Consider the following 13052-nt stretch of genomic DNA (forward strand, 5'->3'; position numbering starts at 1 on the left):
TTAAAATCTTTGGCCCATTTTTTGATAGGGTTAGAGTTTCAAAAGTTCCTTGTAGGGGCGCCTGGGTGGCTCAGTGGGTTAAGCCTCTGCCTTCAGCTCAGGTCATGATCCCAGCGTCCTAGGATCAAGCCCTACGTTGGGCTCTCTGCTCAGCAAGGAGCCTGCCTCCCTCTCTCTCTGCCTGCCTCTCTGCCTACCTGTGATTTCTGCAAATAAATAAATAAAATCTTAAAGAAAAAAAATGTTCCTGGTAAATTTTGGGTGAAAGTCCTGTATCAAATACGTCTTCTGCAGATATTTTTTCCCAGTCTGTGAACTGTTTTATTCTCTTGACAGCGTCTTTCACAGAGCAGATTTTTTTTATTTTAATGAAGTCCAGCTTCACTTGGTTCTTTCATGCATCATACCTTTGACGTTTTATCTAAAAAGTCATTGCCGGGTCTAAGGTCATCCAGATTTTCTCATATGTTACCTTTTGGGAATTTTGTAGTTTTGCATTTACATTTAGGTCTGTGATCCATTTCGAGTTAATGTTTTTGAAAGGTACAAAGTCTGTGTCTAGGTTCATTTTTTTGCATGTTGATGTCCAGTTGTCCCACCACCATTTGTTGAAAAGGCCGACTTTGCTCCTCTGGGTGGCCTTTGCTCCTTTGTTCAAAGACCGGTTGACTGTATTTACGCAGGTCTATTTCGGGGCTCTCTGCTCTGCTCTCCTGATTCACCTGTCTGTTCTTTTGCCAATACCATACTGTTTTGATTACTTACAGTAAATCTTGAAGTCAGGTAGTATCAGTCCTCCAGCTTTGTTCTTTCCCTTCAATATTGTCTTGGCCATTCTGGGTTTTTTCTTTTTCCATATAAACTTTAGGATAAGCCCATGGATAGCCACAAAATAGCTTGCTGGGATTTTTATTGGAATTAAATTGCATCTGTAGATCAAGTGGGGAAGAATTGACATGACAACATTGAGTATTCCTGTCCATATCATGGAGCTTCTCTCCATTTATTTAGTTCTTTTTGATTTCTTTGATCAGTTTTTTTTTTTTTTTAAGATTTTATTTATTTATTTGGCAGACAGAGATCACAAGTAGGTAGAGAGGCAGGCAGAGAGAGAGGGGGAAGCAGGCTCCCTGCTGAGCAGAGAGCCCGATGCGGGGCTCGATCCCAGGACCCTGAGATCATGACCTGAGCCGAAGGCCAAGGCTTCACCCACTGAACCACCCAGGTGCCCATGTAGTTTTTCCTCATATAAGTCTTATACATATTTTGTTAGATTTGTACTTGACCAGTTAATTTTGGGGGGTACTAATGTAAATGGTATTATGGTTTTAAAAAAATTTTTTTGCCAAGTGAAATAAGTTGAGCAGAGAAGGTCAATTATCATATTGTTTCGCTTATTTGTGGAACATAAGGAATAGCATGGAGGACATAAGAAGAAGGAAGGAAAAAATGAAGGGGGGGGAATTGAAGAGGGAGACAAACCGTGAGAGACTATGGACTCTGGGAAACAAACTGAGAGTTTTAGAAGGGAGTGGGGTGGGGATGGGTGAGTCTGGTGATGGGTATTAAGGAGGGCACAGATTGCATTAAGCACTGGGTGTTATACGCAAACAATGAATCATGGAACACTACACCAGAAACTAATGATGTACTGTATGGTCACTAACATAACATTATAAATAAAATAAAATTTCTTCATTGAGGTATAATTAACATAGATTTAGGTGTATAACATAATGATTCAATATTTGTAAATATTATAAAATGATCACTATATAAGTCTCCATCATATCCCCATACATAGTTATAAGTATGGGGATAAGTTATAAGCATAAATATAAGTATTTTCTCTCTTAGCAACTTTTAAGTATGCAATACAGTATCATTAACTAACTATGGTCACCATGTTATATATTACATCCTTAATGATACTATGTTTTTAATTTCAAATGCCACATTATTCATTGCTGGTATATAAGAAAGTGGTCAACTTTTGCATATTAACTTTGTATCCCATGGCCAGGTAAATAACTTTTTAAATGTTTCTAGCATTGTGCAATATGGGTGGGATAGATTTTTCTTAAAATTGCCAACTGCACTTCAGTAAACATTTTTAACTCCTTCAGGTACGGAGACATCCACCAACCTCCATCAAAAGCTGTGTTACCATGTGTTGGGAACTGATCAATCGGAAGATATTTTGTGTGCTGAGTTTCCGGATGAGCCTAAGTGGATGGGTGGAGCTGAGGTATGGTGCTACTGTGAAACTGCCCTGCAAACAGTGTCCCATGGATTGTGTATACGGATGTTCTTGTTGTGTGATCTTTAAGGATGTGATGAGTACTGTGAGTGAATATTCTCTTGTTAAAAGTATTGGTATTCCAATTGACTCTTAATAGTGAAGGTGATGATAAACCTTTTAGCTGCAACTTCAACATAAAAACCTTAATACAAAGTAATACATGCTTATGGTTAAAAAAAAAAAAAAAAGTAAAAGTGCAGAATCACATGAACATTTTGAAACATGAACATTTTGAAATTCAGAGTCTCTCGTCTCAGAGGTGAGGAAAGTATCCTTCCCAAAAATTTACTTTGTATAAATGAGAAACTGGGGAGAGAGGGAGTATATGTTTTCCTTTTTAACACAGCTTTCCTCTTCATGCATATTGTTCACTTGTTTTTACATCAAAATGTGCATTTTGAGATTTTTCCCATCTAATAGATATTCAGGTATTGCTTGGGGGTCTTGGCCATAACCAAACTGTATTGGAAGTCTTTGAAGTTACCGGCCCAGATTTTTATTCTGTATCTTGAGAATCAACTATGAAAAAAACTTAGAGGGACTTGGAGTAAAAACTTAACTCTTCCTAGTTCATTTCTGGGTAGTAAGAAGTATTTTTTAAAGAAAAGCATTCTGAATGTTTTGATAGAGGTGGGCTGTTGGCCCATTTATAATGGGAATGAGAAATCCACTAGAAGATCTTTATAAAGCTCCTGGAGTCACTTACTTAGAACTTTGGTACAAAAAGGAACATTTGATATTGGAAGTTGTGCTCATGGGTCTGGTTCACAGGAGATAGAATAGGAACCCACAGTGTTTTAGTTCATGTGCATTGATACACCTTATTCCAGATTGTCCTTATATTTATTTATTTATGAGTTTCCCTAGACCATGGGTTGGCAGACTGCTGCCTGCCTTCAGGCCACATCTGGCCGGCTGCCAGCTTTAGTAAATAAGGCTTTATTAGAACCCAGCTGTGCCCTTCATTTTGTGTCGTCTGGGGCTGCTGTCGGATGGCAATAGCGGTGTGGAGTCGCTGCAAAAGTCCCCGTGGCCCACAAAGCTAAAATATTTACATTCTGGCCCTTAGAAAAAACTTGCCAGACTTTAATGCAGTGTGTGAATTTTTAGTTCTGTGACCTGAAACTGTCCTTTTCTCATGCTTTTTCCTTCTCACTGAAGTGCCTCCCCCATGAGCCATCCTTGTGTAGTTACTACTGTCATTTTTCTCACCTATTTGTTTTTTATGCTGTCTCTGACTCTATTTATAGATTGTTTCTACCCTTTCCTTCTTAGTTCAGCTTCTCCTCCTACTTAAGTCTTCTGGTTACTGTGGTTAATAGATGTTGGTTTATAAAATAATATAGATTTTTACTGTCATCTGAGTGAAGCAATTAGGGAGATGAATAAGCTACCAAGTGATGTTTTAATGTTAGATCATGTGTTTCTCTTTATCTTTTTGGAGGGAAGGTATTGATGCGGGAAACCTTAAATAATATGTTTTAATAACCAATTTTATTCCCCCTGGATTCTTCATAAAATCAAAGACCAACTTTCCTAGAGAAATTTTTATATTTCAAAGCTAATAATTTCATTACAGCAGGCCTGTTTTAATTAAGGTAGATGTATTTGGTTGATACAGTAACATGGATATTGAAAATAAATGCCAGAATATTTATATAATTTAGTGTATTGGACTAAAAGGAAACAAGCTTTATAGTAGAATATGCGTGCAGCTCAAGTTGCTTGAATTTCTCTTAATGTTTGGTTGAAGCAGTGAGGTTTGTTTTTTTTTTTTAACTTTTAAGCTGTGGTAAAATATACATAACAGAATTACTGGTTTAATCATTTTTAAGTGTAGAGTTAAGTGTCGTTAAGTAAACTGACATCATCGTGCAACCATCACCAACCATACACCTCCAAAACTTTTTAATCTTGCAAAACTGAAACTGTCCCTGTAAGTAATAACTCCCCATCTCCCCTGCTTCCCCCATTCCCTGGCAGCCTTCCTTCTCCTTTCTGTCTCCCTGGGTTGGACTATTCTAGGTGCCGCGTATAATTGTCCTCATGTAGTATTTGTCCTTTTGTGACTGGCTGTTTGACTTAGCACAAAGTCCTCAGGTTCATCCATGTCATAGCATGTGTCAGAATTTCCTTCCTTTTTATAGTTGAATAATATTCCATTATGGATAGACACCACATTTTATTCATTCATCTGCCGATGGATATGTGGGGTGTTTCCTTAGCATTGTTGTGAGCAGCCAGTTTCGAAGTGAGGGGCACCTGGCTGGCTCAGTCAGTTAAGCATCTGATTCTTGATTTTGGCTCAGGTCATGTTCTCAGGGTTGTGATATCGAGCCCTGTGTCAGGCTTGTGCTGGGCGTGGAGTCTGTTTGAGATTCTCTCTCCCTCTGCCCCTCCTCCCCCCACTCACTCACTCACTCTCAAAAAAAAATAAAAATAAATAAAAATATAGCGGAGATATATATGTATTTAACATATGTACATTCAATTCTACCAGGAAAGTGAAAAGAAAAGCAGGTTTAAGTAGTTGATGTGATCCTTCTAGCATTCATTAAAAAGGTGTTCACTCTATGTAAATTATCTGATACAATCTTTACCAAAGCCTCGAAAAGGAGGTGATCATTCTATTCCATTGCATGGAGGAAGTAAAATGCCTGCCCGAGAGATTACCTTGCACGTGCCTGGCTGGAACTGCCTGCTGAGTGTGTTAGACCCACAGCCTGTGTCTTCCTAACTCCGTGCACTCAGCCTCTCTGGTTAGAAGGAAAGAAGGCTTGTAGAAACAGTAGCGAGGACTGTTGAAAGGATACGTCTGTACTGCACAGAAGTAATAAAGTTGTTAAAAAACTTTAGGGACATATGTGGTGAGTCCCAAGGAATTTTATATTGGATCAGAGCCTTAATAGTGAAATATACAGAGCAAATCTCCAAGAACCAGCAGGCTTAGTAAGTCGAGGCTGGGCGTGGTCTTCCTTGAAGCTGCGTTCCACCTGCTTGGGTGGTCTTGTTACAACAGGTGACACCCCTCCAGGTGCCAGGGTCGGTCGCTTCATAACCACACACTGATGCGTGGTATTTTTCAAGTAGTACTTTGGGGACCATCATTTTGAACCCAGTGTTTTGTTAATACCTTCCACACTTCAACAGTGTCTGAATGGAGGGCTAGTGTTAGGGTGATGGTGTACTGTGACAGAAACTCCGAGATTGTGTCCTCGTCCTTTCGGTGCGGCCTTGGGCACATCCCTTCTCTCCGGTTCTCTTTCCTTCATTTCCCCTGGGGCTTTTTCGGCTGAAAGTCTATGGCTAGAGGATTCAGCACAACATCTCACTGACCCTGACGCAGCCTTCCTAGGTGAGAAGGTAGCTGCCGGATGTGAGAGCAGCTTGGGCTTTGTGGGTGTGGTTGGAGGGGCTTTTCGGGGGGGGGGCGTGGCTGGCGAGTCTGTGGATGTGCGTGGATTTCTCTGGCGACCCGCCATACCCCTCCCTTTGGCTGCTGCAGTCCAGGTTCACTGAGGACTTCCCTTTGTATCCGAGACACTGTCTCCTTAGGACTCCTTTTCCTTCACAGAGGCCTCCTCTGCCTTCTTGCACAGACAGGTCTTCCTGCCTGGAGCAGTCCACCACATAGAACAGGAAGCAGCTTTAGTTTTGCCATCATTGCCCTTGACAGCATCTGCCACCAGGATGACTGATACCATCTAGCAGAACCCACAGCTTCTGAACGTTTTGGGGTATTAGAACTGTTACAGAAGATCCACATGCTGCTTCGCTCTGCCCAGCTCATATTTGGTGAGCACAAGGGGGACTGGACAGGGAATAGGGACTACTCAACCCCCTGCTTGGGGGTTTTGTTTTGTTTTTTCCCATACAAAGACTTTATTCAAGATAGCCTCACAGTAGCACAGCCCAATTATCCACTATCAAGCGCATGAATGAACTAACTGTGGTACATCCCTACAGTAGAATACTACTCAGCAATAGAAAGGAACAGACTGTTGATATATTCAGCAACAGGGATGAATCTGAAAATACTTATGCTCAATGAAAGCTAGAAGAAAGGAGAACGCAGGAATATAGAGTGTTTGGTTATATTTATCACTCTGGAAAATGCAGACTAGTCTATAAAGGCAAAATACAGATCACTGGTTGCTTGCAGACGGGGGTTGGGGAACAGGAGGAGGGGATGCAAAGGGGCAGGAGGAGACTCGGGAGGATGATCAGATGGGGACTCTGGAATTGACGTTTCACAGGTGAGGCCATTCTGAGCAATGACAGTCTCCAGTTCTCTCCCCTCTGTTATTCATTGTGGGCTGGTTCTGCAGCAGCCCTGCAGGGAGGAGTTGGAGGAGGTGAACGGGATTCTTGCTGCTCTGGAGCTGTTTGTCAGTGTTTGGTTGCTACCGTCCGCTCGCAGTCATGCCCGGTGTCTTGGTGCGGGCTCCTTGATGGCATCCTTGCGTAGGGAGAGCCCCTCCATTCTGGGAACCTGCGTGCTGCTCTGCGGTGGATAGTAAACGCTCTGGCTCACACTTGTGTTGCCTCCCAAGGCTGCTGCTCCCAGCAGGGTCCCCTCCGTAGCGCCCGTCGTCCATCCTTTTTCTGCAGGGACCTTTCAAGATGGCTGGAGGGAAGCTACCTTCCTGGTGTCTTGTTCTGAGGGAAGCAACCTCCATGGTTTGCTCCATCCCAGAAGGGTGCTGGCCAACGCCGCTCTCCTCACCTGCTGGCCGAGAGCCTCCTCCCTCGGGCCCTGCAGCTCCCTCATGCCCCTGGGGTAACGTGAAACCCATCTAGCATTTGGCTTAGAGGGACAATGGTGTCAATTATTTAATATAGACCAGAAGGCTTTACCTAGAAGGCAGGATTGTGGGAGAATAGAAATTGTCATGTTTTTGAAGATTCTACTAGATTAAAAAAAATTCCCTTTATTTTAAAGTGATTCTCAGAGCATTTGGGGTGTGTGTGGGGGCCGGAAACAGGGAAATCAAGTATTTTGAGGCACTTTTCCCAGCAGAGGGTGCTCTAGAATGAAGATTCTGAAAACGTGTCAAGTACCTTTAGAAAGGATTATGGAGAAAATGCCCAGCCTCTCTGTGACTGTCTAGCTGAATTCTGTATTGAGAACCGAATTCTGTCGTAACTAATTCTTGAAAAGAGGGCTTCTTTTTCACAAAGGTAATCCTAGTCTTCACGTTTATCACATATCTACGTTGTGTGTTCACTTGTGGTCCCTAATCATCCAAGTATGTGTGTATTTGTGCAGATGTTTGTATATTATATATATATGTTAACATGTGAAATCACTGCCTAGTGCTGGACTTCATGGACACACAGTGAACGTTAGTGTGAGGTTCGTGCACGTGAAGACCCTCGAGGCCTGGTGTGCACCCAGCTTTGCCTTCCAAAACATAGGTGGCTTGGGTGTCTCGGTGTCCCTCAGGGAATTCCGCCTCACCTGCCCCTCACTCACTGCCCAGCTCGGCTTGAGCAGAGCCCTTGCTCACAGCTCTCTTCGTGGTCAGCGCACTTTGGTCATCTCTTCCCCGGGGGCCCAGGAAGCCATAGGCTTGGTGTCCCCTCCTCCCCACCAGGTGTGAGGGCCGCGCGATTTTCAGGAGCACAGATGGGCACGCTCAGCCCTTTGGAAGCTGTTCTTGTTGTAGTCAGCTCTGCTATTTATGAGCATTTCACAGTATTGCTGAGGGGCTTAGGGGCTCATGACACAATGTCCATCATGTTCCATTCGTCCGTCGTTTTAAAGACACTTTGTCTTCCTGACCTGAGCTTTGGGGGCGGAGCCGGCGCGTGCAGCTTGCGTCGCTGGTGAGCCTCATCTCCTCGCGCTCTGCCCCAGCTCCCAGACCCCGTCCCCTGCGCGCGTCGCGGGGGCGGCTGAGCGGCTGTCCTTACGTCCGTCCGGGGGTGGATCCCCAACCGGACTCATCACCCGTGTCTCCTCTCTCTCCAGCACCGCGGGGCATGATAATATCCATCGCGCTGATTAGCGCGCAGGAACATCCAGCACATGGTGGGGAAGGGAAGTCAGGAAGCCACGCCACAGACCCAACTGTGAGTTAAAGCTAGAAGGCAGGGAAACAGCTCCTGCTGGGGGAGAGTTGGTTTTGGTGGTACGAGGGTTGGATTTGCAAATCAGTCGCTTCTCACCTCACCCCCTTGGTCAGTAAGGGAGAAAAGAAAACAGTGGATTCTTAAACAACCCAGCTGCTCTGCCAGAGAACAACAGTGGCGGCTCTGTCATGTCAAGACCTACCTTACTCATTTTAGTTTGAAAGCAGGTTTTGGTTTTTTTTTTTTTAACCCCCTAAAATTTTCTGTCAGATCTGTTTCTGGCATACTGAGGAACACCTCATACGGGATTTGCGTTGGTTTCTGTTTTCCCGCATTGCTGTGGGACCACAGTGTACTGGGAAAGTGCTCTGACTGAATGACTACCTGTTTGTGTTAACCCACGTCACATGAGCCTGTGACTGCCCCTGTCCTGGTGTACTTCACCACTCCTGTAGTTGTGCACATCCATAGTGAGTCCCCTAAGTGAGAAGCCATCATTGTAATGATTAGTTAGTTTGACCTTTAAAAGTTTTCCTCAGCTAAGTTTTGGAAACATACTTAATATTAAAGAGATAATGTTAGGATTCACTACTATTGTGAAAGGAATCCAAAAGAGACTATAAAATAAAACTGATAAAGTTTCCTACTCTGAGAGGCACATGATTAACTCCCAAAGCTATTAAAATCCGTTTTCATTTCTTTTGTTAAATGTTCCAGACAATTTTAAGTCTCACTGCTTTTTAGGATACTTTTTTTTTTAATATGCACAATTCTTTTGTCCTAATATTTAAAAGGAATACTTTCCTCGATTTGAAAAAGTGTGTGTAGATTCAAATTATGGGAAAAAAAAAAAACAAACTTCACTTCTTGTTAGATTCTAAGTGGAAATTATTATATATACCAAAGAAATTTCATGTCTGTAGAGGTTTGGTTATTAACACAAGACCACATGACTGGAGTTCAGTAGCTCTTGCATAAAATAGCTTATGAGTTGTTCTTTGAAAATGATAATGTGTTTGGAACACCTGAGTGGCTCTGTTGGTTAAGCCTCTGCCTTTGGCTCAGGTCACGATCCCAGGGCCCTGGGATCCAGCCCTGTGTTGGGTTCCCTGCTCAGCAAGGAGCCTTCTTCTCTCTCTCTCTCTGTCAAATAAATGAAATCTTTTTTTAAAAAAGAAAAATAATATGTTTGATGCAAGTCCACATATTATACACACACACACACACACATACACACACACATATAAATATTAGCTATGTCTTTGTTGTTTTGAAAAACACCCTTGTAGGGATGCCTGGGTGGCTCAGTTGGTTAAGCGTCTGCCTTCGGCTCGGGTAATGATCCCAGGGTCCTGGGATCGAGTCCCACATTGGACTCCCTGCTCAGCAGGGAGCGTGCTTCTCCCTCTGCCCTTCACCCCACTGTCTCTCACTCTGTCTCTGTCTCTCCAATAAAGAAGTAAAATCTTAAAAAAGAAAAAAAAATACCTTGTAGACAAATGATTGGGAGTTTACAACATCTAGTGATCTTTGTTCATTTTCTCTTAACATGAGATGAGTAAAGAAAAGTTAGTTGATTCAAGTCATTTAGAAGGCCCAGCTGTCCTTATTATATAGTATTGAGAGTGAGAATAGCCAAATTCGGTGAATTTAAAATTTTTATGTGCTAGTAATAATAATAACATAGGTTTATTGTGGTTTTTATTTGGTTTTTGTTTTTTTAAAGATTTTATTTATTTGTTTGACAGAGATCACAAGTAGGCAGAGAGTCAGGCAGAGAAAGGAGGAAGCAGGCTTCCCACTGAGCAGAGAGCCTGATGCGGGGCTCGATCCCAGGACCCTGAGATCATGACCCGAGCCGAAGGCAGAGGCTTTAACCCACTGAGCCACCCAGATGCCCCGTTTAAAATAAACTATAAAGTTGCCATTTTCCAGAAAAACTGCTAGTATTGTCTTATTGTATTTCACACTCATTTCTGTAAATTCATTAAAAAAAAAATGGGGGCGCCTGGGTGGCTCAGTGGGTTAAAGCCTCTGCCTTCATCAGGTTATGATCTCAGGGTCCTGGGATCGAGCCCGGAGTTGGGCTTCTCTGCTCAGCAGGGAGCCTGCTTCCCTTCCTCTCTCTCTGCCTGCCTCTCTGCCAACTGTGATCTCTGTCAAATAAATAAATAAAAACTTTAAAAAAAAAAAATGAATGGATGGTAAAGCTGATACATCTTGTAAATATGGAGCAGCTGTGATCCAGACCCAGGTCTGAATGGGTCACTGTCTCACCTATGTGAGGCATTAACTGAAGATATTTGATAAAAACATGACTTGGGACTAGATTCCCCTCAGGTGTATTCCAGTTGCTGTTTATCTTTTAAAAATTCTGTGGTGTTATGACTCCTGGATTTGTAGAGGTTATATCCTGAATGTGCTGATTCATGTGAATTTTGTGTTTGTTGAAGCAGCATATGTGAGCCTAACAGAATAATGAACGAAATACATACTCCATCTTACAGCGTGAATGATGTCTGTCAAGGGTTTCCTTATATTATTACCTCAGTTAGCTTAGTGCCACCATACACACAAGTAAAACTTCTTAGTAGTTACTGTGGCTTCTTTGATGAAAGTATGAAGTCTGATAATCCCACACCTTATGCCATTTGATAAGTGTCAATGAATGTGACAGCCATTACTGGGTCCCCTCTTCAAAACAGAAGCCAACACTTACAGCAGTTTTCTCCAGTAGCACAAAATACGCCAAGCTGAGAAACCAAAAGATTAGAGGGGAGCACTTCTTTCCACACTCATCTGGCCTCCCTTTTGGGGCAGTTTTCCTCAGTCAGGGCTTGAAAACCGAATAGGTCAGGCTGAGAATTCCCAGCCGACTCATAGTCCTGAGCCACATTCTTTTACGTAAGCACCTTATCAGCAGTCGGGTTGAAATCTCATTCTGTACCTGCTGACTCTGGTTTCGTTTCTCGCTGATGCCCTGGGAGAAGTACGTTGTTTGTTGGGCCTGCCCAGGAGGCTGAGTAGTTGTGGGCTCTGCTAGGTTACACACTGCCTGTGTACGAGATGTTGTGATGGCCTTGCATGCTGTTACAGGTCAGGTTCCTTGGCATGCGGACCGGAAGTTGAATGGGCGTGCTTTCAAAGCCTGTGCTGGCGGGCGAGGGCAGAGAGCAAGGAGGTGAGCTGTAATGCAGTCATTACGACAACCTTGGCCAGTCCTCCAAGGAGCTCTCGAGCTGCGTTCGCCTTCAGCATTTTCCTGACTGGCTTTATACCCTTGAGTTCATCAGTCATTACATGGGGGAAGAACCCAGAAGGATCTGTGACCTTGGGAGAGGCGGTCCTCTCCAACCTGAGGACAGGCCTGGAGGTTCTCAGCCCAGCACTGGCTGCTCCCGGCGCTCAGCCGACCGCAGCCTCCCCTGCACGTGCTGCTGTCCATTGGCAGTCCGTGCCCTTGGGAGTGAACATATGCAGCTCGAGTATATGTCAGCACAGTTCTGGGGACCAGATAGCTGCACCACCGTAGCAGGTGTAAGAAGGCAGAATTCAAGCAACTGTTTTGAAAGAAATTCTACTTCCCTTTTAAAATCATTTAAGGACCCTCCCCCAGAGCCTTCTCAGCTTTCTCATTCTTCCTCCACCTCCCCTCCCCGTTAGCTGCCCTTCTCTGTACCCCCTTCATACTTCGCACTTCTTGCTGTTACTACTCCGTAGTGTTCCTCTGTGTGCATGTGCGTGTCCCTCTCTTACTCGCATCTGAGCATGAGCTGCTCCAGACCCTGTCCTGTTGATCTGTGTGTTTTAGAACCTGGTTCAGCAGTGACTGACTCCCAGTAAACGCTGGTGGAATAAATGGCCTTAGCTCGGACTCCCCGAATAGTGGCCAGCTGTGTTTGATAAGTTTGATAATTTAAATCATGTCCTGTTAAAACCAGCCACTATGGTGACCATAGTTGTCTCCAGCTCCCCTCCCCACCCCAGGAGCAAGGGGGCCCTGACTGGGGTGGCTTTTCATTTGTTTCTCTCCACTGAGGTTTGCCTTGTCATGGATAATGAAAAGCTAAATGGTAAAGAATGGTTATTTATGAGTAAATAAAGAATGATAGCTTTAAGGGGCGCCTGGATGGCTCAGTTGGTTAAGCATCTGCCTTTGGCTCACGTCTTGATCCCAGGGTCCTGGGATGGAGCCCCACATTGGGCTCCCTGCTCGGCAGGGAGCCTGCTTCTCCCTCTCCCTCTGCTTCCACCCTCATGTTCTCTCTCTTGTGTTCTGTTTCTCAAATTAATAAATAAAATCTTTTAAAAAAAATGATAGCTTTCATCCCTGTTGGTGGTGTTTGGAGTAGAGTTACTGGATTTAATATCCACAAATGTAAATATTTGATTTATAGTAATTCTTAGAAATTTTTTGTTAATTAATACTTAATTACATAAAATGTGATTTTCATGAAATCAGATCATTTGATGTAAGGAAAATTTATTTAAACAATATAGACATAAAGTAGAAGAAAGCTGTGAAAAACAAAGATTTAAGAATTATGTCTTTTATAATTGGTCGGATTAGTATTACTCCTACGTTGCAACAAGTCTATGCTTTTGAATCAGATTAATTGCTTCCAGAGAACACAGGTATTCTAGTTGATATCATATTAAAGAAAAAACAATAATA

General features: G+C 43.2%; 1 protein-coding gene across 2 annotated transcripts in view; it reads left to right on the forward strand.

Annotated features, from left to right (window-relative positions):
• LOC111158318 (prolyl endopeptidase) overlaps positions 1-13052 on the forward strand; it is a 119689-nt gene that overhangs the window by 30342 nt on the left and 76295 nt on the right. For both annotated transcript variants that reach the window (XM_022520289.1, XM_022520290.1), the window contains exon 6: positions 2127-2248. In XM_022520289.1, the coding sequence (XP_022375997.1) occupies positions 2127-2248 (122 nt within the window). The remainder of the gene's footprint in view (positions 1-2126; positions 2249-13052) is intronic.

Source organism: Enhydra lutris, unplaced genomic scaffold, assembly GCF_002288905.1.
Source record: "Enhydra lutris kenyoni isolate GAN:26980312 unplaced genomic scaffold, ASM228890v2 scaffoldscaffold58, whole genome shotgun sequence".
NCBI lineage: Eukaryota > Metazoa > Chordata > Mammalia > Carnivora > Mustelidae > Enhydra > Enhydra lutris.